This window comes from Pleurodeles waltl, chromosome 5 (genome assembly GCF_031143425.1).
Source record: "Pleurodeles waltl isolate 20211129_DDA chromosome 5, aPleWal1.hap1.20221129, whole genome shotgun sequence".
Classification (NCBI taxonomy): domain Eukaryota; kingdom Metazoa; phylum Chordata; class Amphibia; order Caudata; family Salamandridae; genus Pleurodeles; species Pleurodeles waltl.
This window is the reverse complement of record NC_090444.1, coordinates 377538864-377561749: the sequence shown is the minus strand read 5'-3', so window position 1 is coordinate 377561749 and position 22886 is coordinate 377538864. Positions and strand designations below refer to the sequence as shown.

General features: G+C 41.8%; 1 protein-coding gene across 1 annotated transcript in view; it reads left to right on the top strand.

Moving 5' to 3' along the window:
• The window catches only part of SLX4IP (SLX4 interacting protein), a 655245-nt gene extending 641536 nt beyond the window's left edge, over nucleotides 1–13709 (top strand). The window contains exons 7-8 of the mRNA XM_069234115.1: nucleotides 10691–10800; nucleotides 12007–13709. Of these exons, the coding sequence (XP_069090216.1) occupies nucleotides 10691–10800; nucleotides 12007–12751 (855 nt within the window). The 3' untranslated portion in view covers nucleotides 12752–13709. The remainder of the gene's footprint in view (nucleotides 1–10690; nucleotides 10801–12006) is intronic.
• The last annotated feature ends 9177 nt before the right edge of the window (nucleotides 13710–22886 follow it).

The following is a 22886-nucleotide window of genomic DNA, read 5'->3' as shown; positions in this document are numbered from 1 at the left end:
ATTACTGAACTGTCTGGGACATGGATTTGAGCATGTCCTCCTGGACTCGTAGAAGTTTAGTTATTATTTTTAACAGTTTTCTTGCTTTTTAGCTGTGTTGCATGGCTTGCTGATTAACCAGGAAAAGTTAGGCTAACCTAAATCGCTCTTTTTCAGTTCAAAAGCATATCTTCTTAAATTCTTTTAGCTTGTAAAACTACTCTTAGATAGTCTTCGTTTTCAAATATGCATAGTAGCTGCTGGTATATGTAGGCTTTTGTTCATTGTAGACAGCTAATGGGTGGATGTTATACTTATCTCAAATGTAATTTTTAAATCAATTATAATTTAGTATAGTTAAACTGATTTCCATCCTTCTTCTCTGTTTTTCCCATTGATAAATTAATGTTTTAAGGAACCGACTTACATTTATGGCCAAGGTGAGGTACCCAGATATTTTACTTTGCCTATTGACCCTAGAATCACGTTGCTTAACAGGGGCAAACTTTGCTGCCTTATCAGTTCCCTACAGTTGCCCAAATATTTGTTGATCAAACATGAATACATTTTATGTTAGGCACAACATTAACCCTTTTATTTACATTTTGAAATGTGCAAACTGCCGTATTGAGATAGGTGTCTGAAAATGTTTTGAGGAATCAGTAACTTTCTCATGAGTAATACTCTTTTTTAGTGATGCCAGTAGTTACAAAATAATCTTTCCTTGCATGTATTGTTAGTGACGTGATTTAATTTACACTAATTGTAGAATTTGTTAAATATGAAGATAAATTCAAGACAGAGGAGATAGAGACATGATCAACATACAGTCCTTACCTGTACTACCAGAACTACAACAGTATTTTAGGTATTCTGGTGATATATCCTGACAGTGTTTGTGCCCACTCCAGCACTTTCACAGTATTTGAGATTATAAAACTCTATATCTCCGTACACAGTCCCTTTAGCAATCGTAATTGCATGGGTGTTTTCGTAGCATACTTGCAGAGTATACAGATACAAAAGTGATGAGGAGGCCCCTGCACGGAGACGAAGGGTAGCTGATGAACCACAACCCATTTTGTTGTATTGCACTATTTCAGGGGCATACCTAGTTGAGAGTGTTAACATATGCACTGGTAGCATTTTTGTAGTGGGGTGGGCACTGCCGTAGTCTGTGGTGGGCACAGTTCCTGTGGGTATTGCTGCAGCGCCACGTAATCCTAGCTATTACCTTAAACTGAATAGTGGATTCTGCGCAAGAGGTCAATGGATTGACGTGACAAATGAATGAGGGGATGTCATCAATGGGCAGTGTGATTAACAACAGTAAACAATATATTTAGAATTCTGAACCTCAAACAATAACAACACCAGTTTATTAATAAGAATTATGGATTTATTTCACTAGATTAACAATGCTAATGTCACGAAAATAACTCTCAAACATAAGTGATAAGCATATAGAATCAATAATGGCTGATTAGAACGTCTTATAAATCTGAGTTTAATCAAAACAATGCAGCAAATAATCTCCAAAATCATAACACTGATTAATAACACCAGAATCGGTAATAATGGAAATGTACACATTAGTACAAGCAATCAAAGAGTGTCAATATGAATCTCGAGCATTTGAAAATTAATTCCCTCACTAACCACAAATTAGCATTGACATGTTGGACTTCATGTAAAAGAATTTAGAAACTCAAATTTAGAAAATCATACTAACTCGGGTTATTATAAAACATTATTATTAATATGCAGCATTTAAGCTATATGTTTCAGCTGGTACCTGCAAAGCAAAAGAGACACATATAACAATGCAGTTTCATACATTTCCTATAGAATAACAACATGCAGTCTACTTCAGCAAAGGGACACCATCAGGTAAGTCTTCGGAAGATCGGGCCTACTGACAGCTAAACCCACACTGCTAGTATAACTCGAACCATCAGGAACTCGAACTAAGGATCTCTCTCTAGAGTCTCTCACTCTTCTCTTCTCTTAAAGTCTAACAGAATCTCTTAGAGTCTATCTATCGAATCTATCATGGAGTCTGTCATGGAGTCTGACTGTAGAAAAATCCTACTCCGGTTGCTATAATAATCTTCAAAAAGTTTATGATTGGTCAGTACATGGGGTGGTTACGATTCAACCAATAGTAAGTCTAATTGATACCCTAAATTGTTAAGATATCAACAATAATCAGGGTACATTCATAACAGTAACTTTTCCTCTCTGTCTCGTCTGTGACTCCATTGTTCCATCTCGTCTAAACTTCTCTTCTCAGGAAGAAACTTCTCACAATGTAACATCTACTTCCATCCTCGAGGAAAAAAACACATACTAGTGACAATTTCAGACAATAGAACATTCAACTTATGCAACAACTTTAGCAAACTTGACCGTGTAAGACGTAATACAGCAACCCATTAGGGGTAGCTGTGTAAGCATCTATTAATCAATTTAGAACACTTTTATGTAAGCATTGAACCACAGAAAATAACCACAACTTTAGTTAGAATTTTGCTCAGTCAAAGAACAGAAATGAATTATGGCAAACATTTTCAAAAGTCATCCGTATTTTGCATGTTAATTCACTATCATGAAAATTATCACTAAAACATATTAGAAAATTCACACTCTCACAGTATCAGCTCCATTGATACTGATAAAATGAAAACTGATCCAACTTGACCTTTCTAAAGCATGAAGATAACCGTCAGATAAGCCCAAAGATTATTCTTGCGTATTTAGAAATTGTCAGAAATAAGCAAAACAGCACTACAAAATTGTCATTCGTTCCTCTCCATATGAAGTCAGCAAATCAGAATTTAGTCTCCATCTTCATCTCCGAAACATATTACTGGGTAATACACCAAGGATCTCTTTAACCCCCGGTATTTTTTGACCTATACATGAGTAGGTATTGTGAAACATTTCCTATTGCCTGCCGTAATTCCAAAGGTACACAGAAGAAATAAAAATGTACCTCCAACAGGGCAAACCTTCACATCAGAAAAAGGATAAAACAACTTGTCTAAAACACATCCAGCTATGGAAGACAGCAGGTTTTCGTCTCTTGAATGGAACAGAGTCTAAATCCTTCTAACCTGAAACACCCTGAACATAGTCTCAAGTAAAAATGGATGATGGAGCTAGAGCTGCTTCACCCACAGTTCACCTAGTAAAGGATCTCAAACAAAAGCTTCTGGTTTGCATGGCAAATCACAGCAGCCATGAAAAATAAAAATCTGTAATTGGTGATACTTAAAACGGTCCTTCTTCTGCTTCAGTTAAGACATTGAATTATAGTCTACAGGGCCATGGTCATACAGTGGCTTGTCTGTTACTTATAATTTAAGCAAGGGAACACAAGAAGGACCTATTAAAATTAAACAATGCAAAATGACGTTGCTAAACTTTGCCAGTCTCAATGGGTTCTTTGAGGCAACCCTGACTTTAAAAGAACGTCACTTGCTCCCAGTGGCACAGAGAACTACATTTATGCTTCTCTGCATAATTTTCAAAATGTGCAGATCAATGTTATTTTGTAAAAGGGTTTGCCCTCAAACCACTTGCAAAGTAAACACTGCTCTGTACACAAAGTCGTAGCCTCAGAACGATGGAAGTAAATCTGAAGGCGCTAACAATATTTCTTAGAAAGGCACAAGGAGGACGTACAATTAAATTTCTAGGCACACACCTCTGGAACTCAAAAGTGCAGACCTAAGAAACCTACCAAATCTGTCTTCATGTACAAGATATCTGAAAACAGGACTCATCAGGCGCACCTTCTGTCCCTTGATAGAGTTGACAGAGTCCACCCCTCTCTCTCAACAGAGGACAGGGCCCCATGGAACACAAACACTCTACTCTACAATTTATCAGTGAATAGACACTGCATGTGATTTTCTGATCCTGTCCATAATTGAGCAACGGTTGACACTGCAGGAGAAGTGCAGATAAGGCAGTTCAAAACATTTTTTTTAAATCTAGTGATAACATGGTGGGTTTTTGCATTAGAGTTCCATGTTTTGGGGGGGGTCTAAAAAATTAAGAGGATTATTCATGGCTCTCTACTGGAGCCTTGTCCCAAGAAACATATTTTATTAGGGTTTTAGTGGTTCTCTTTAACTTATTTGAAGTCATTGAATCTCGAATGTCCAGGGTGGCTGCAGGCATTGTGTGTCTTTGTTTGCCAGTGCTGAGCCGCAGGACTCTATTTTGAGTCTCAGGACTTGAATGCCCAATTGGAAACTCGGATTATGAGAAACTTATGTGGTTTAAATGGCTGAAATCTGTTGGTACATATAAAGGGGATGACCGTGTACCCTCAGTGCAGCTGTAATTAAAAATATATATATATTTTTATATATATATATATGTATATATATATAAATATGTGTGTGTGTGTGTATATATTTATGTATATATATATATATATGTGTGTGTTTCTATATATATATATGTATATATATACACATACTTATACACAGGAAAAACAAGGTTGCAAGGATGTTACAGTTAGGTTCAGATTTTACTTGCACAAAAACGTAGAAATCCACCTATTATAGTTAGTTATTTTGAGTATATATAACTCGTGTCCTGAGGTAACTGTAACTCACACCTTCGCCATGCACAGTTTTCTCATCAATAATTTTACTGCAAATGTTACAGTGATAGTATCGAAGATGTCATAGAAGATGTCATGAGTGATGTAATATCTGGGGTAATTAGCAGTGCATGGCGAGGGTGCGAGTTACAGTTACCTTAGGGCACAAGTTATAGTTACTTGAAATATGTCTAAGTATAATAGCTGAACTTCTGTGATTTTGTACGTGGTAAATCAGAACCTAACTATAATGTCCCTGTAGCCTTTAGGTTTTTTTAGTGAGTTTTAAAAAGGTTTTTTTAAGTTCTAGTTCTTAACTATAATGACCCTGTAACCTTTTGTTTTTTCAGTGAATTTCTAGGGTTGTTTAAAGTTTAAGTAAGATGCTCATCACAATGCACGATGAGGAGTAAGGGGTTGGATGCAGGGCCTGGCCTGGAATTGTGGTGTCCCCACCCAAGGTTGCTGCTCCTGCCCCCCTTTTTTCTTGCCATCCATTGTCCAAGTCCATGTTCTTGCTCCCTCATTACAGCCCTGTGCGGCCGTTGTTCTGCCACTGCCCTTCCCGCAACAGTTATCTTGCTGCCTCACCCACATCCTCCCTACCCTCTGTTGTCTGAATCCATGCACCAGCCCTCTCCCTCCTGCCCTGCATGGTCCAGTGTGCTGCCAGTGCCCTCCATTTAGCTTGATATACCTGCCCTCCATTACCCATTCTATGTCCCATCATTGCCCTCCTGCTTAGCCTCTGTGCTTAGCTTGCAAGCCCTACCCGCCTTCCCCCTGCCCTCCGATGTCTGTGTGCATGCCCCTGCTCCCACCCTTTTGTCCATCATGTTCCATGGGCCTGCCACTGCCCCTTCGATCTGCCCCTGAGTGTTCTGTTGAGCTGCCACTGCCCCCCCACCTGCCCAGCATTGTCAGATGGCTGTTGTCTGTCCCTGCCACCTCCACCTTGCCTGTCAGAGTTCCATGCCCCTATCCCCTCCCTCCTGTCCTCGGTGATCCATTTTTACTGCCACTCCATTTTGCCCTCCATGTTCTTTTGTACTGCAACTGCTCCTCCTGCCCTGGCCTGCGTGGTCTGTTGTGAAGCCCCTTCCCCGGCCCAGCCCTTACTTGTCCCTTCTGTCCTCATTTGTTCTTTGTGCATGCCTCTGTCCCCTCCCTCTTGCCCACCTTGGCCATTGTGATGCCACTAACCCTACCACTTGCCATGCATGGTCTTTTGTACTGCCACAGTCCCTCCCATCTGCCCTGTGTGGTCAGCTTTCTGCCCCAGACATTCCCTCCGTTGTCTGTGTGTATGCCATTATAGTCTCACTGTTGCCTTCCATGTTGTTGTGCTTCCAGTTCCCATCCCGCCTGCCTTCCATGGTCAGCTTGCCACTCCTGCCCTGCCTCCTTCCCTACTCCCCCTCTGTTTTACATGTGCAGGCCCCTATCCCCTCCCTCCTGCCTTGTGTGTTTCATTGTTGTTCTCCTGCCCCACCCCTCCTGCAACTGTCCCACCTGTCTGTCCAGTATGGTCTGCTTGCTTCCCTTATCTCTTACCCCTCTGCTTTCTGATGTCCATGTGCATGGCCCTGTCCCCTTCTTATTGCTTTCCATGGTCCGTTGTGCTGCACTGCCGTCCTGATTGCCTTGTGTGGTATATTGTGCTGCTGCAACCCCTGACGCCTGCCCTATAAGGTCAGACTTGTGCCCCTACCCTTCTTCCTCCTGTCCACTGTTATCCGAGTCCATGTCCCTACCCCATTCCTACTGCCCTCCATGATCCAAAGTAGTATACTTGCCAGCATTCTGAACTTGGTTAGAGGGAAATTAAAAAATAATAATAATCGGGGAAATTAATTTTCCCTATAGACTTATATTAAGAAAGATTAGATTTTAGACAGGAGACAGTTGCAGTGAAGGCCTTTTGGTCTTAAAACATCTAGAGTCTCCAGCCTGAATCAGATCTGTTGGCATGTATGGTTGTACTGCCACTGCCTCTTCCTTCTGCCCTCAGTGGTCTGTTATATTGCCACAGCCTCTCTTGCCTGTCTGTCATGGTTGGTTTGTTGCCCCTGCCCTGCTTTCCCCTGCCCTCCATGGTGCATTGTGCTGCCACTGTCCCTCCCAGCGTGGTCAACTTGTTGCTTCTTCACCCTCTTCCCTGCCCTTAATTGTCCGAGTCTGTGTCCCCAGCCGCTGCCTCCAAACAGTATTCTACTCAACAACTAGATTGCTAATATTCTGTATTTATTACAAAAGTGTGGCACGCCTGACGTCATCTTAATGGAATCAGAACTCTAATATCTAAAGCATTTCCTTTAGAAATTATAAAAATGAAAGGGTCTTATTTCCATAGAAATTGTCAGTGCTCTAAAAACTAAAATAAGGACAAGATAGCAAATTATTTAAAAGTGCTTTGTTACTAAAATAGTGACAAAGCACTTTCAAATTATTTGCTATATTTATGTTTTTTCATCCAGTTGATCACATGTTTCACTTAGGGGAGAGGATGTGGCATTACGGCCAGAGCTGCAGACTTTGCAACTGGGGAGCCAGGTTCGAGTTTCGGCGTCAGCTTGAAATCCTGTGATTCTAGGCAAATCATTTAATCTCCCATGCCTAAAACCGAAATGAATGTGCCCTTGTGTAATGTCACTGATGCGATTGTAAAGCACTTCAGTAAATCTGGGTCAAGTCTGCACTATATAAAACTGCAAAAAAAATAAAGAAATTAAGTGTTTTGCCCACTTCTGTCATTGGGCTATATTGGTGCTACATTTGGGGGATATTTTTTCTACATTTGGGCTCTTTTTTCCTCGTAGGCCATCTTGTGAGACTTATTTGTTATGAAGCTTCCTACTTTTCTCATTTACTGCAGTATCCTCAGTAGAAAATGCTTTCAGTTTTCAACTTAGATTCCATCAAAATGGCGTTCAGATGTGTCACACTTTTGGCATAAATTTAGAATATTAGCACTCTAGTTGCTCATTATAACATTGTAGTAAAGCCGCTGATCACCAGGGAGTTAAATGGCAGTCTGCTGCTGGTGCTGAGAGTGCATGTTTCAGTCTGCATTTCAGAATGTTTTCATGAAATAGAAGAGGAAGATATGTGAGAACTCGCTCAAAACGTGTCCTAATTTTTCTTTCTACAGCACTAAATATAATCTTTATGACAAAATTAACCCCCTTATTTTGTTCCTTTCTAAATTAAATGTTTTTGGTTTCTATTAGTTTGAGTCAATCAAAATGGCTTCGGGTGTGTCACACTTTTGTCATAAGTAAGACTGTTAGCGCTCTAGTTGCTCTGTACAACACTCTGAGAGGCTGCAGTAGAACACATGGGAATCACCTGAGAGCCTGGTCCTGTTGGAAGTTCATGTTTTACTGAGAATGGCAGCCTTCATTTTCATATGGCTGAGAGCGATAGCGTGAATTTACAGAAAAGATGCTCTCATTTTAGCTTCTGGAGCACCTGCCATAACCTCTATGGGAAAATCATAAGAAAACTGTTTTCTCTCAAACATGATTCATGACATCCCAACAGGGTAAAATCACCTTAGAACACACCACAAATCCTAAAATGAGTATGGTACCATCAACAAATGATTTATATTGTAACTAAAATTTGTTATCACCCTTTATATGTTCTCCTTTTTGTGACCCTCAAAACCTTCTATTCACTACAGCGCATTTCAGTGGGGTGCTATCATGTATATTGGTCCCAAGATGGCTGCCAGCAAGCACTTCTTGGTTGAAGTGCTGACAATAAAATAAATCTTACCATAAGATATGCGCTTAGCGTCTGCCCAGATATACAAATATCTTTTTCCTTTAATATCTCGAAAACTATTTAACGGATTTACACTAAAGAACAAAACGTGGTTTTTCTGGGCAAAGAGCTAGTTTTCTGCCAAATTTGGTGTAATTCTGTCAAGCAGGTCGGCCTGTAGTTGTGTTCAAAATCCCTAAGGGAATTAACATTGGAAACACACTTTTTTGAACCCCCACACACACACTAGTTTCCAAAGAATAAGAATTCTTTGACTTGCCTGTATCTTTGGCATAGTTTGAATCTTCACAAAATGTTCCCAAAAAAGTGTGCTGAAGAATCTTGTTGCACATGGGAAGTTTCAGGGTGATCTGTCAAAGGAGGGCAGAGAAAAAGGGGATGAGGGTGCACAGCCCCAGCATATTTTTAGCATCTTCATGGGTAAAGGCCAGGCCCTGTGGGCAGCCCCCACCGCATATAGCTGAATGCGTGCATGGTGCGGGGTTGAATGGTTATAGGGGGTAGCCGCAAGGCCTGCAGCCACGGTGGTTGGATTAACGTATAGTAATTAAATTTACTTTACGTTAAAAAGAAAAAACAAACATAGAAATTCACAGAAAAAAAAACAAAAATATAAAAACAGACATAGAAAGTTACCTAAAAAAAACAAAGGTTACAGCGACGTTATAGTTAGGTTCTGAATTTACTCGCACAAACCACAGAAATTCAGCAGTTAGAGTTATTTCAAGTAATTATAGCTTGTGCCCTAAGAAAACTATAACTCACGCCCTCGCCATGCACTGCTAATAACCCCAGATATTACAGCACTCCTGACAACATTTATAACGTCATTACACATATCAGTGAAACGTTGCCAATCAAATTATTGAAGAGAAAACAGTGCATGTGGGGGGCGCGAGTTATAGTTACTTTAGGGTGCAAGTTATAGTTACTTCATATAATTAACTGCCGAATTTCTGTGGTTTTGGGCGAGTAAATTGAGAACCTAACTATAACGTCCCTGTAACCTTTGTTTTTTTTTAAGAGAAAGATAGATAGATAGATAGATAGATAGATAGATAGATAGATAGATAGATAGATAGATAGATAGATTTGAGCAAGCCATACTCATCCATTGGTCTAGTATTGTCATTTTCCTACCACCCACTAAAGCATGGTCAGTGGGGCAGCCCACTTCAGCCCACTGGCTAACCTCAGTGTGAATGATAGCGTTCTGTTTTTCAAAGAGCACATCCACACAAAGTAGTTCCCTTCAGTACCAGGGACTGCAATTGCAAAGTATGTTTGTGAGACAAAACGGATTTTTGCTTTTCGTCATTGTTTATGTGTTTATTTGGCAGAACCCTGGTAACCAAAAAAATAAGGTTTTACAAAATCTGAGAAAACCAACTTTGACAAAGCCAAAAGGATAGCACTCTTTCTGGCTTTGCCACTGGTTATTACCCGATGTTTAGTGGTTTTAAAGCAAACCTAATCTCCACGACCCTGTGTTTTCAGTAACCTCCAAAAGTGAAATGCTGCAAAGGATGTTGTTTATTGTAGGTGTACAGACAATTCAATCCTCGACTAGATTTAGGCAGTTGCTACAGTATTTAAATTGACCAATGTTTACACCTTGGCCTGAAATTCATTTGAATTTTGTACTTTGGCAGACCTATCGGCTTTGCCCCTGCTTGTTACTCGGTGTTTTAATGGTCTTAAAGCAAACATTATCTCTATGTGTTCTTTGCAACCTCCAAAGATAAAATGCTGCAACGGATGTTGTTTATTCGGTGTGCCCACAATTCAGTCCTGTAGGTATACACATTTGCTAGAATATTTAATGTTATCAGTGTTTACAGCTCGACATGGAAATTATTTGAATGTTGTACTTTGTCTCAAACATTTTTTTGTAACCTTTGCAAATTTGCTGAGAGATTGATTTTTAAGCATTTTGTTTTCAATTAACTAAACAAGCTTCATGCACTTACTTTCTTATGTGGCAGGTATAGTTCGTTCCTTTTTTTCAACATTTGCACGCTCACAATCACTAGAGGTGCACTGTGAATTATCATGTTTATGCTGTAAAAGGTATTACTGGTTGCAGTCAGACTAGATAAGCTTACGACGGGGGCAAATGTGATAAAATTTGCCAGTGCTGTGTTTTGTTCCCCAGTCCTGCTTTACAGTATCACCGGTAACAAAATAAAAAGTATGTAACCTATGTGCCACAGTCTGTCAGCATTAAACAAAAAATGTCCGTTCTTTTAAGAACAGTGGTGATATGGGAGTTAATTTGCACTGTTTTGTATTCTTTTTGAGTAGAAAGACAGCGTTTCCGGTGGGACATCTCAATATTTTATTGAACGCACAGAAAATGGAAATGCTAGCGTTCCGTCGGCCACAAAGAAACAGCAATTCATTCTTAAGGAAATGTAGGTGTACCCGCTTACTTTATTGTTTACAATTAGCATATTCACGTTGGCCTGACTGGATGTTGCGTTGTTAGTAAGCAGACTTTGCAAGTAGTGTATCGGATTTGTTGAACATGGCTGAAACGGAGTGATGGTATGTACAGGTATGTTCAGGGACATTATGCAGGCCCCTGCTGCGCAGGGGGTGTGGAGGGGCGAGGGGCACAACCCTTCAGGACCCCCTGTCTTCTCTTCTAGGGTCCCCCATTCAGACCAGGGCCAACGAATATCTGTGAAATATGGTAAACTCAAGACTCCCCTTCACATTCTTCAGGGGTGCCCATCTTTTTGTTAGGCCACTGAGTATGCTATGTAGGAGGGCTGCTGGAGGCTCCTTCAGTGCCATCAGCAGTCCAGATACCGCACCCTTTCTCCACATACCCTGGCAGGCTAAAGAACATTGAACTTTCCAGTTACTAATTGAAGTTGAACTGTTAATTAAAGTTTACAAATTACTTAAGATCGTTTTCTTTAAATTGCTTTATTCTGGAGACTTCGACTTTAACTGAAATTTTGAAACTTTAAACCATTTTCCGCTTTTGTGGCAGTTACTCGATAGCTTGCTTGTGAAGTCTATGTGGTCTTTACTTTTGTAGCTAACAAGGAATGTAGAAGAAACTGATATACAGCACTCTTGCTTCTCTCCTGTGAATTCTTCCCTTTCCCTTCCATGTATTTTTGAATGTCTTCAAGGAAGCCATGACCTCATCCTTCCCCAGCTGGTCAGTTAGTGGGCCTGATTTCAATAGAGAAGTGAGAGCAGTGATATTAGTGATTGTCCTGGGAGACAGTTTGTACAAAGAAAGAGGGTTGTTTGAGTATTGCACGCTTCATTCAACCAATCCTAGAAATGAATACGCAAATGTAGAGTTGACCCCTTGCATCTGCAAGAAATCAAGCTTCGCCAGCTGGAAGAAAGTCTAACCTCCTTCAGAGCAGCGTCATTATTAATTCATTGGATTTGTGTGGTGTGGTGGAAAAATAGAAGGGGGTTTTACAAACATTGTTTCTGCAACACTGTTTGTCAGAGATAAGAGGAGCATTAAAACACCTTCATATGGAATGGTTGTTGATCATCAACCAAAATGCATAATGCCCTAAATTGGAATTAGTTTACATTTGTTTTTACTGATGCATATACATCTGTATTTTTGTGTTTTATGACAGCATAAAGAAGACAAAAACAAAAGGACAAATCATAGAGGCTTCAGCCAGAAAAATGCTTCTTGAACCAAACAACTCTGAAAACAGCCATCGAAAAAATGAAGAAACTCCTTCTAATGAGTTAATTAACAGAGCAGGACAGCCACTGGACAGCTTAACAACAGCTGCTAGCAGCGTGGAGCCTTGTCTTCCAGAATTGGAATTTGATGCTAATCCGAGACAGCCAAATGATGACAGCAGCCAGCAAAAACCTAATTCTGTGGAGTGTTTCAAGGCAGGAACTTTATGCAGGAAACAGCCAAGTAGCTCTGAATCACAATTGCTAGATGGAAATCAAAATGGAGGAGCAGCCCCAGCACAGCAGAAGCGCAGAAGACATTTCTCTGACGAAAATCCGAACAAAAGCAAGAAAGCAGCCTACGGAAAGGATAGCTGTATCCCTACGGATGTGAATAAAAGTCAAGAGAGCAGTATTGAGTGCCCAGTGCAGACTTTACATCCAGTGGTGTGTAGTCAAAGCTTGAGTACCCTTGTTTCCACAAAGATTGCGCTTTTGGGCCCTGCTTCCGCAAATTCCCTGGAACCGAGAAACCAAAACAAAACTGTATTATGCTCTGAAGATGTTGCCTCTGTTGTGAAAATCTCCCCTCTGAAAATATGCTGCAGTCCTGATACCCTTATCACAGAAAACATAAAAAAAGTAGAAACTCAGCCCAGAAAATTAAAATTACAAAGAAGTAAAAGGTAATAGAAGTATGCCATCTAAGTTATCGCTGAGAGTATTTTTCTGAAATTCTGACATTTTTGTAGATTGCATTGTAACGTCCCATTCTTCCTGAATTCAAATTGATTATCGTTAAAAAAAAAGGATCAAATAACAAATTTCGATAGCAAGATCTCATGTAGACTAACAAATGGCAAGAGTTTACTCTAGGAACTGCGATAGTTATTTAATTAAGTGCCCTCCTGTATTGCTAATAAAGTGGCTTTAAAAGGGAATGCTCACGGATGTCCAGTGAACTGATTCAGTTGCACAAGGAAGAAAGAATTGAGTAAGGCAAGTTAATGTATTTGTGAAGACGGTTGAGTTTTCATTCATAAAATAGGATCGAAAATTCTTTAGGAAAAGGGCCATATCATCTTCACATGGCCACAGCTTAGGAAAGCCAAAAACACATGGCTCGATAGAATTGAAGGCTGTGTATTTGTTCCCGAGTCTCTTACACTGTCACTTAAAAAAAAAATATGGACAACACCTTCCCAGCAGACTGGAACAAATCTGAGCAAGTTTAATTCACCTGGTGTAAACATGTAATCTGGATTTGTTTAGTAAAATCGGCATGCAATTTCTTTAGTCAGTCTGGGAAAACTGGATCATTAGAATTGCCTTTGTAAAATACCACGCTGAAGTTAAATAAATCTGGTCACCTGTAGAAAATAAACCCGATATTTCAGTAGTTTAGTTGATCAGTTTGTGAATCTGTGTTCCGATTCTGAAACATGCTTTCTATTTCTGTACATCTACATGTTTGAGAGCCATTCAAGATAAATCATAGGATGAATAGCCTGAAAACATCATGTTTGTAAGGCATCTGGCGCTGGTCCTCTTTTCTTTCACTAGTGTTCGGCATGTACATAAGTGATCACAAAACCTACACTCACTTTGTTGTGTATTTTCAATAAACTTTTTAATGTACAATAAAGAGGACCAGAACAGCGTTTATTTATTATAGCTATGTAAACCAACTTCTGAAAGCGAACAAAAAAATGTACCCCACATGTTCTTGCTCTCAAAAACTTATGCTAACCTTTTTTTTCATTTTTCTAGAATCATCAAGAGAGTGTGCAGTTTAAAAGCATACATTTTAGAAGGATGTAGGTCTCATACTACCCTTGTCCTTCATCTAAAAGAACTGAGCGGAATGTTGCCATAAGGATCATTGCCACTACCTTGTACCTATCAATATTTCTGCTGAAATGACATGGAACCCTCCTGTCCCCCTTCCCCATCCACAGTGATAAACGAGCCCAAGACTGCTCTATATTGATGACGTCAAAAGGCAATGGGGACACCGACATGAGATAAGGCACAAGTTGGGTTGTAGTCACACAGCTGGTTTTATCAAATGGAAGCTCTCTGGGGAGTCCTACAGTCTCGCATGAATAATACATCTTTGTACTAAACAGAACGCAAGACTTCTGCTACTCTCTGCTCTTACATACATTTCAATTGCAAACACTTTTTCATTTTACATGGATTTCACATAATTGGTAACATTGTACAGAACCTGAAAAATAAACAAGAAACACTCTAGTAACATGTATGCTAGACCAAACACTCAACGTATCAATGGTACAAGACCTTTTAGAGGACTTTGATCTTGCTAGAGCCAAGGTTATCATTGTGACACTCGCCTTGTTCTGATGGCCTATTCACAGCTGTTAAAAATCCACAGCTTAAGGCACCAAACAGAAACAGAGGTTACTCAGGATTTATAAATAACTCTGTGAAGGCCCAAGATATAGTTGTTAAAGCACAACTTAGAAGTTGAGGTTGAGTTCTAGTTCTAGGTGCATGGGACAGTTCAAGAATCCAACATGTTTCACAATCCAAACAACTAAATATAGGTCTCCTTACCTAGTAACTAACGTGAGGCATCTGAAGACAGCGCCGGAAGAGGCTAAAAAGTTCCAAAGATGCAAGGAAATTCTTTGAAGAGTTATGTTCCTTGGATGCAAGAAAATTATTTCAAGTGACTTACAGAAGAAGTTCCAAGATGCACTACAAGCAGAAAACATCTGAGAAGATGAACTCTGTGTCCAGTTTGCAGTATTTGAGGCTCCTTTAGTTTATGAAAGCCACTCCTAGGGCATCGCTAGGTGCTTGACTTTCCTTTCTCTTAATGAGAGGGAACCTCTGTTCGGGCTCAACGTTTCTGGTGTGTTCCTCTGTTTGGGTACTGCTCTTCACCTGTGTTCCTTACTCTCCAGAGGAGGCAATCTTTAAGCCAGAAGCCAAGTTCACCTTTACATAAATTATCTGCTTGTAGTGCATCTTGGCATTTCTTCTGTAGCATCACTTTAAAGATTTTCTTTGACAGAACCTGCAGTACCATCAATTTGCCAACCTTCCAGTAGCACCAACTCTGTTGTTATGCACACCAGAGGTATAGAATGGCTAGATGAGGGAAAGAGTTTTAAGTATGGTACTGCAGAGAGGGAATGCTGGATCGAGATGATGCTGTTGGTCAGTATATAACTCTCTCCAATTTGTGCTGTGGAAGACAGCCTAATATACTTATGCATATATTTACATTTTTTGGTAAACTCTCACCTATGAAAGGAAGACTTGTTAGACAATATCATTGCATTACTCTGAACTTTGAAGAATCCGGCAAGGGGAGTGGCTGAAAGAGTTCTATGTGTTAATGTGCTTTCGCTCTAATGATTTGTTTACACTGTGTAGAGAAGCAGTTCCTTGAATTCAACTCAAACCTTAATACTAGCATGGGAATTAGGAATACACTATTCCTTACTTACGGACTGTTTTCCTCAGAGCTATGTTTGCACCAGAAACTGGATTCGTTTTTGTAGCGTCAATTTGAATTTGTATGCAAGAGAGAAAATTATTATTTAAAAAAAAAAAAAAAAAAATCCTTACCGTGATTCAGTCTGTAACATTGACCAGATAAATGGATAATGCAGTTGCTACAGACTCTGATGGTGAATGGTCTGGAAGCTGGCAGCTGTTTTTTCTGGGATCATCTGATCTAGGATATCAGGATATCAGGTAACATGTTTATGCCTCATGTAGACTTGTGGTGAAACTAACCTTGTAAAAAGCTGGACACTTGAGATAATATAATGTACAAAATATGTGCCTCTGATAATGGATCCTTACAAGATATTGTGGTAAAAGTCCATCTCACAAGTAGTGGTTTTGGGCTGTGTAATTATTATATATTTTATTCAAAATCTGACTCGAGACAATCCGAATCCCAGCTGAAAAGGGCAGGGGGCTTAGCAGCATGAGGTTCTCAATATCCTGCCAGTAAATGTATAAAGTACTCCCACTCCTTCCCCACAAATCAGGAAAGCAAGCCACTCCATGTAATGCTTCAGCGCCTCTCTCCTCCGTACTGCCACTTGGTAGGCTATGCTTTTGCAGGTACTGGTTCATGCACTTCCTTAAACACCTGTTGTTTCCAAGTGACCTGATGGTTCCACCAGCCCAATTTGTCCAGTGCCTACCTCTCTAAGAAGATGTCTTTCTGCTCTAGACACAGATCATGTCATTCATCATCAAGGAGACATTCTTGCATAAGGTTGCATACTTCCAGGCATCCTTGTTCTCTTACTACACGTGGAGCTCACTCTTCTTCAGTCTCTCAAACTCCTACAGTGGCTTCATCTTTTTTCTCGCCTTGATCCTCAACTAGTAGGTGTTCTCCTAAATTGTAAGACTCTCCTCCAGCAAGAGATTCTTCAATAGATGACCTAAATGTCTTTGATGAGCTCCTAGCCAGAGGGGTGACTAAGTACAATAAACATAGGCCCACATCAAAGGCAAAAACCTCCAATCATTTTGAAAACATTTGTCTAGAACTTGCTGTGGACCTTATCCTGGTATCTGTTTGCTAAGGCAGCTCCAATACTCCTTTCAAAGAAATACAGAACATCTGAGCGGGACCCCCTGTTTCTCAAAGATAATCTTGCCCCAGATTTTGTTGTATTTTGTCAGCAAAGAAAAGCCATGCTACTGTTGACAACAGTACCTATAGACAAAGAGAAGAAATACCTAGATTCGGTAGGGTGCAAGGTATTTGGAACATCTACTCTTTCTGTGTAAGATGCAAGCGTGAATTCCTTACTTGGAAGGCGTGACAGATCTCTTTGGGAGTCCCTACAGAGATTTGCTAATGGCCTTGTGTTGGAAAAGTACCCTTTCTGCAGGTTCCACATGGATTTTTTGCCTTTTTTTTAACTCAATTTTTTTCTGGCTGTAGACCTCTGTGCACTTTACCCTTGCTAACCCGGGATAAAGTGCTTGTGCGCTTCTTTTCAACATAGTTAAATTGGTATACTCCTGATTGGCATATTTAATGTACTTATAAGTCTCTAGTATATAGTGCCAACTGTACCCAGGGCATGTAAATTAAATGCTACCATTGGACAGCAGCTCTCATTGTGCCATATACTAAAGTGGTACGGTAATGCATGTCTCCAGGCCTACCATTATAGCCTGGCTGTGCAGTTTTAAAACTGCAAATTCGACATATCAAAATAACCCCTTTTTGACTGGCCTAAACCTTCCATTTAAATATTAATAAGTCCCCCCTCAGACTGCCTTATGTCCCATAAGGCAGGTTGTGTGATGCAGGACATGTAAACATTTAATTTTAAACATGCCCTTACAGTGAACAAGCCCTAAAAGCTATTTTCAGTGTAGCAGGGTTGGCTGCTCCACAGCAAAGCAGTGGGATGCAACACTAATACTGTAGCTCAGGTATGGGACAACATAGAAAAATGTCTAAACAACTATTTTTAATAGTAATTAAAAATCCAGTTCAGTGGTGAAGTCAGTTTTTTCTTATTGTTACAGAAAAGTAACTTTTAACTAATTACCTTTGCCCTGTCTGAAGTCCCTGGAAGGTAAATCTGCCTTTTGCTGTCCTACGTCTGTGAGCCAGTAATTGGCATTTGAATAAGTGTGAAGAAGTATGAAGTTGATCCCAGGAGCAAACAGTATGCTGACCTAAATTGGGACAGATGACCCATCTGAACCTGAATATTTTGGGGGTGCTGGTAGGAACCTTTTTGGCATTAAAGTTGCCGGTCTTGCTTGAATGTCACATTTTGCTTGACATATTTGTTGGCATTTTTTATAGGACACTTAGGGCGCACTTTAAGGAGGCATCCTTTATCACAGGCAAATGTTAGCTGACACTTGGGGTAGGGACCTTCTGATGTCCCGCCAGCCAGACAGGCCCCAATAACAACGGACCTGGTTGCTGAAAGTTCAGCCGTGTTCTACCAGGCGTCTGTCTCTTAGTTTTTTGTAGATACAGGGACTACTTTAAACTGGATTTTGGTGTTAGATCTGGGAGGACACCAGGATTACCACAGTATACTCCCCAGCCCTTAGAGCCGTGGTTTAGTGTGGCAGAGTCTTTGGTCAGCCTGAAAATGCCCAAAGTGAGTAGGGTAGTGTTGGGTTGGCCCTTTAAACCTTTACCCCAGGGGTCATTCCCACTCACTGGCTCATGCCAATGATGAATGTGTTATCTCCAGACATCCACTTCAGAACACCCCTGGACATTTGGAAGATCACAAGAGGGCTGACCCTACTGTCTTGAGACCTGAGAAGAGTTCTAAAGGACTAGACCAGATATCCCTTTTGTACCCAGTTCACAGATGTGGTCTCCAAAGGTCATATGACTGTCTTCCTGTTAAAGCTGTAGGAACACAAACTACAAGAGGCCTTTTCTGCAACTGCACAGCTGACCAGAGGCAACTGGACCTGTGCTGGACATTACTGTTGGCCTCTGCCTGCCATCCTGTGAGTCTTTAAGTGCCTCTCCCGAGGTCCTGGGCGACTTTAGAAGTGTACTACTGTGGGGGATTTGGACTTAAAGGATAAAGTATGAAGGGAACATCTTTGACTACAACAAGCCTGGTTGGAGTATCCAACTCCTGCTCCATCGCAGTCATTGCATCTGGGTTCCGAGCTACCACAACCATTGACTATCATTGGCACTTTTTGCTTCTTGGCTTTATTGTTAATTAACATTTGAAAATTCACATCTTCAGTTCCTTGTATCCGATTTTTATCCCTTATTGTCATTTTGTTTATTAATTAATTTTACTCTGTTTTTCTAGTTTGTTTTGGAATTTTTATATGTTTTGTATTTTAATTTGATTCCTGTTTTAGTAATGCATAAACACTTTACACATCACCTCTGTGTTAAGATTGTCTGCTCTGTGCCATAAACTGCCAGGGGTTTGAGCTTATGTTTATTTAATGACGTTTATGATTCACCCTCCACAAGGACTGGGAGTATTATTGTGGTGGGTACTCGCCTCCTTTAACTAATAACCCACTTTCTTACACCCTCCCACGGGCAAGAAAGAGGACTTCTAAGAGATTATCATAAAATAAATGATGGTCTATGAGCAAATAGCCAGTGCATATGCAGACTCATTTGTCTTGACAAAACATAGATATTGCCATGGATTGTCAGTGTGGTAGTCTTCTTTATTGCATCTGACGGTCTGAAACCTAAAGCAGAGCAATGCATTCTCAACCTTACTTTTGTTTTAATGCAAAAAGGACAGATGATGGATGGAATGTTGAACAATGTCAAACATTCACACCCAGTCAGAGATCTGGGCCCAAATCATTTTTTTTTGCTTACCACATCATTCCAGTTTAGGCAAATCAGTTTTGACCTTGCTCCCCGTGGGACCTGTCCTGTCCGAAATGACAGGCCATGTCCTCCCTGGACTGGAAACAAGTATCATCCCCTCATCAGCCAGGCTAGCTTGAATCCGGTGGCAGGGCTAGCACGGACCCACGCCTGGGCATATCCTTCCTACTTAGAGCGACAAATTAAAAAATAAATTAAAAAAATAAAAATAATAAAAGAACAGATGAAAAACGGAATGCCAAACAATATCAAACACCCACCCCCAGTCAGAGGTCTGGGCCTAAATCCATTGTATTTTTTGTTTACCACACCATTCCAATTTGGACCCAGCCATATGAAATTCAATCTTGAACCTGCTTCCCATGGGAACAGTCCAGCCTGAACTGCCAAGCCAGGTCCTCCCTACTGTGGTGAATACCTGGCAGCGCAGCCTACGGAGGTACGTGTTCCCCACTATGGTGCTGTAGGGATAGGAGCCCATTGCCCGGAGCCTATAGTGTTTCTCCGGCAGGGCCGCTCTGCCTTTCGGAGACCGGCGAAATCCACATTGGGCGAACCCAGCAGCACACACACACTGAGCGCCAGGAGCTGAGAGACTGCAGTAACAGCTATCTCAGGGGAAACCTGCTACCTGGGGGAGTGTGCGGGGGAAGAAGAGTGAAACCTGGAATCGCAGGCCATCTGCCTGCATCTGTGGGGCTTGTGTCGGCCATGAAGAGGTCCTATGCGTGGGATGCCAACCTCCAATGCTTTTTGTGACTCCTGGGGAGTGGTGCTAGAGGGGGCATCCAGAAAGGATCACAGCACTGCCCGCGCTACATCACATTCGCTGGGCCATGGGTGGCCATCGACACTGGGAAAATCGCTAGTGAGTGTGCGATCTGTGCCTGCACTCCCCTTCTTGACTGATGTTGAAGCTGGACCAGTTTCAACGAGGTGTCCTCACTGCAGAGTAATGAGCATTGCTGATCTCTCCCGGTGTTCTACACCAACTGTGTGGAGCTGCCATGGCAGTAATTGTTATTCTTCAAGGCTGGTCATTAAAATCAAATAATTACTACAGAGTACAAACCACATATTTTTTCTACCAACATTCGGGCACCAGACTCTCTGCGACCTTCAGGTGACCTACGAAAAGGGCTACCTATCATCACCTTCCTTCAGTGGGCTGACGCCCATAATATAGCCTGTATATACTACCTCTCTCCTTCTCATTGACTGGGCCTGCAGAGTGGTTCCCCGCCCTTGTCACTGTCAGAACTCTGGTGACATGGTGACAATGGGCATTTGTTACTGCTGGCTGTCTTAACGCAGCAGCTGTATGAACTTGGCCATGACTGGTGAGGCCTTAGTCTGCTCATGCCCCCCTGTTGTGGATTGGCAGGGTTGAGGCAGGACTAGCTTACTGAGAAACCCCAAGCACCTCCCCCACGACCATTGCAGAGCCACTATTGCATGTTGAGGTTTAGGACGCGGCAATCAAACTATAATTATCACTGAACTTTGGTACAAGATATTTAGGCCTCTGAAAAAATGCCTACTGCCGAGGTGCCGGCTCCAAAAGACCATCGCCGCAGCTACCAGCCGTCTGCCATATTATGACCATAGCCGGATTTCCGCCACAAGAATGACGGAAATCCGGCTGTGGCCATGCCGGCGGGTGGCGGTAAAAAGACGCTGCTGGTGGTAGCAGCGCCCCGTCCCGTTCCCTGCCAGAGGACCCCCTGGAGCCAGGTAAGTCAGGTCTCCAACAGGGGAGGGGGTTGGGGTGTTGTGTGGGGGTGTGTGAATGTTTGTGTGTGTGTGGATGCGGGGGGGTGTTGCATGTTGAATGCGTGTGTGCATGTATGGAGGTGTGAGTGCGTGTATGTTGTGTTATGTGAATGTGTGTATGTTTGAAAGTGTGTGCTGATGTGTGTGTGAATGGATGTATGCATGCGTGTCGGCATGTGGGACTGGGTGTGTGCGCGTGTGAAGGGGGCATGAATGTTGGGGGGAAGGGGAGTACTGGTGCGGGAGGGGGAGTGGGGTGGTTACTTGGAAAGGAATGGGGGGAGAACCCTATCAGTGACAGAGAAGGAATTCCCTGTCACTGATATGGCCTGGCGGTAGGGCAGCGGGGTCAAACATTCCGCAGGTGGAACAGTGGCGGCCGCCAGGCTGGAGATGGATATTTCGAGCCCGGCAGCTGTTACCACCGTGGCGGTGGGAGTGGTACATTGGCAGGTTGGCTGAAGCCAACCCGCCAGTGTCATAATATGGCGGTAAGTACCACCAGCTTGTTGGCGGTACTTATCGCCACATTAACGCCGACCACCGGGGTCGTAATGACCCCCTATGTGTATAGAATGAATTCCATAGTGCTAGAGAAACAAGACCGATGGAACAACATCTCTCCACAGTAGAAGACACGGTATCATTCAGTGGCGACCAACCACTCAACATGGAAAAAGTACTGAAACTTATTGCGGCAAAAAATGTGGACCTGGTAGCGAGATCTCGCCTCAACAATCTGCACATTTTGGGTGTGCCAGAATCTACCAATACGGGTAAAATGGAGAACTACATTGAGCGACTCCTTACCACTCTATTTGGCACAGACTCCTTCTCTGAATAGTTCACCATCGACCGCACCCACCATGCACTGCTGGCCCACCCACCCCCTGGAGCCCCTGCGAGACCGATTATTGCCAGGCTCCTCAATTATAGATACTGCAACACCGCCTTGCATCTGGCGAGAGAAAAGCGCCCTCTGCAATTTGACACCATTGAGATGAATATTCACTCTGATTTCACCATCACAGTTCAAGGGATGAGGAGAAACTTCATACTGATTAAACAGAAACCAAGGCATTCCGCCATCCCGAATGCAATGCTTTATCCAGCTTGCCTTCGTGCTTCTTTTTAGGGCAAGGATCATTTCTTAACAAACCCTCAACTGGTAGCCTAGTTCCTGAACACCACCACCTGCCCCTCATTTCTGCCCACCCCAAATCCCAACCAAGCACTGCCTCCTCACCACCCACCCCTTTTCGCCCTTTTGAGACCTATGACAGCAAGGCTTGTTTCCCAAGATGTGCCTATTTCGCTATACCATCCACGATTGATACAGATATGATGGGGAGCTTGAGAGTAATTGTTACAGAAGGCTAGTGAGTCCCAATTGTATAATCCAAAAATAATTATTCATGGTGGAAAACTTAGTTTTAAGTCCCTCACTTTACTATCAGTTGTGCTTAAGGATTTTCTTAATTATAGCCTTCTTGATTATAGCTTGGAATTAACACCAACAGGCATACTGTAGTGGATCCATGAATACATAAGTTTAAATTCTGTGGTTCACCACCCCCTTCTTTCCCCTAAAAAACACCCCCCCCCACACACACCTCACTCTTTTCTCTTGATATAATTTGATATATTTAGCCCAGTCGGCTTATTGCTTTGGATAATCATTAC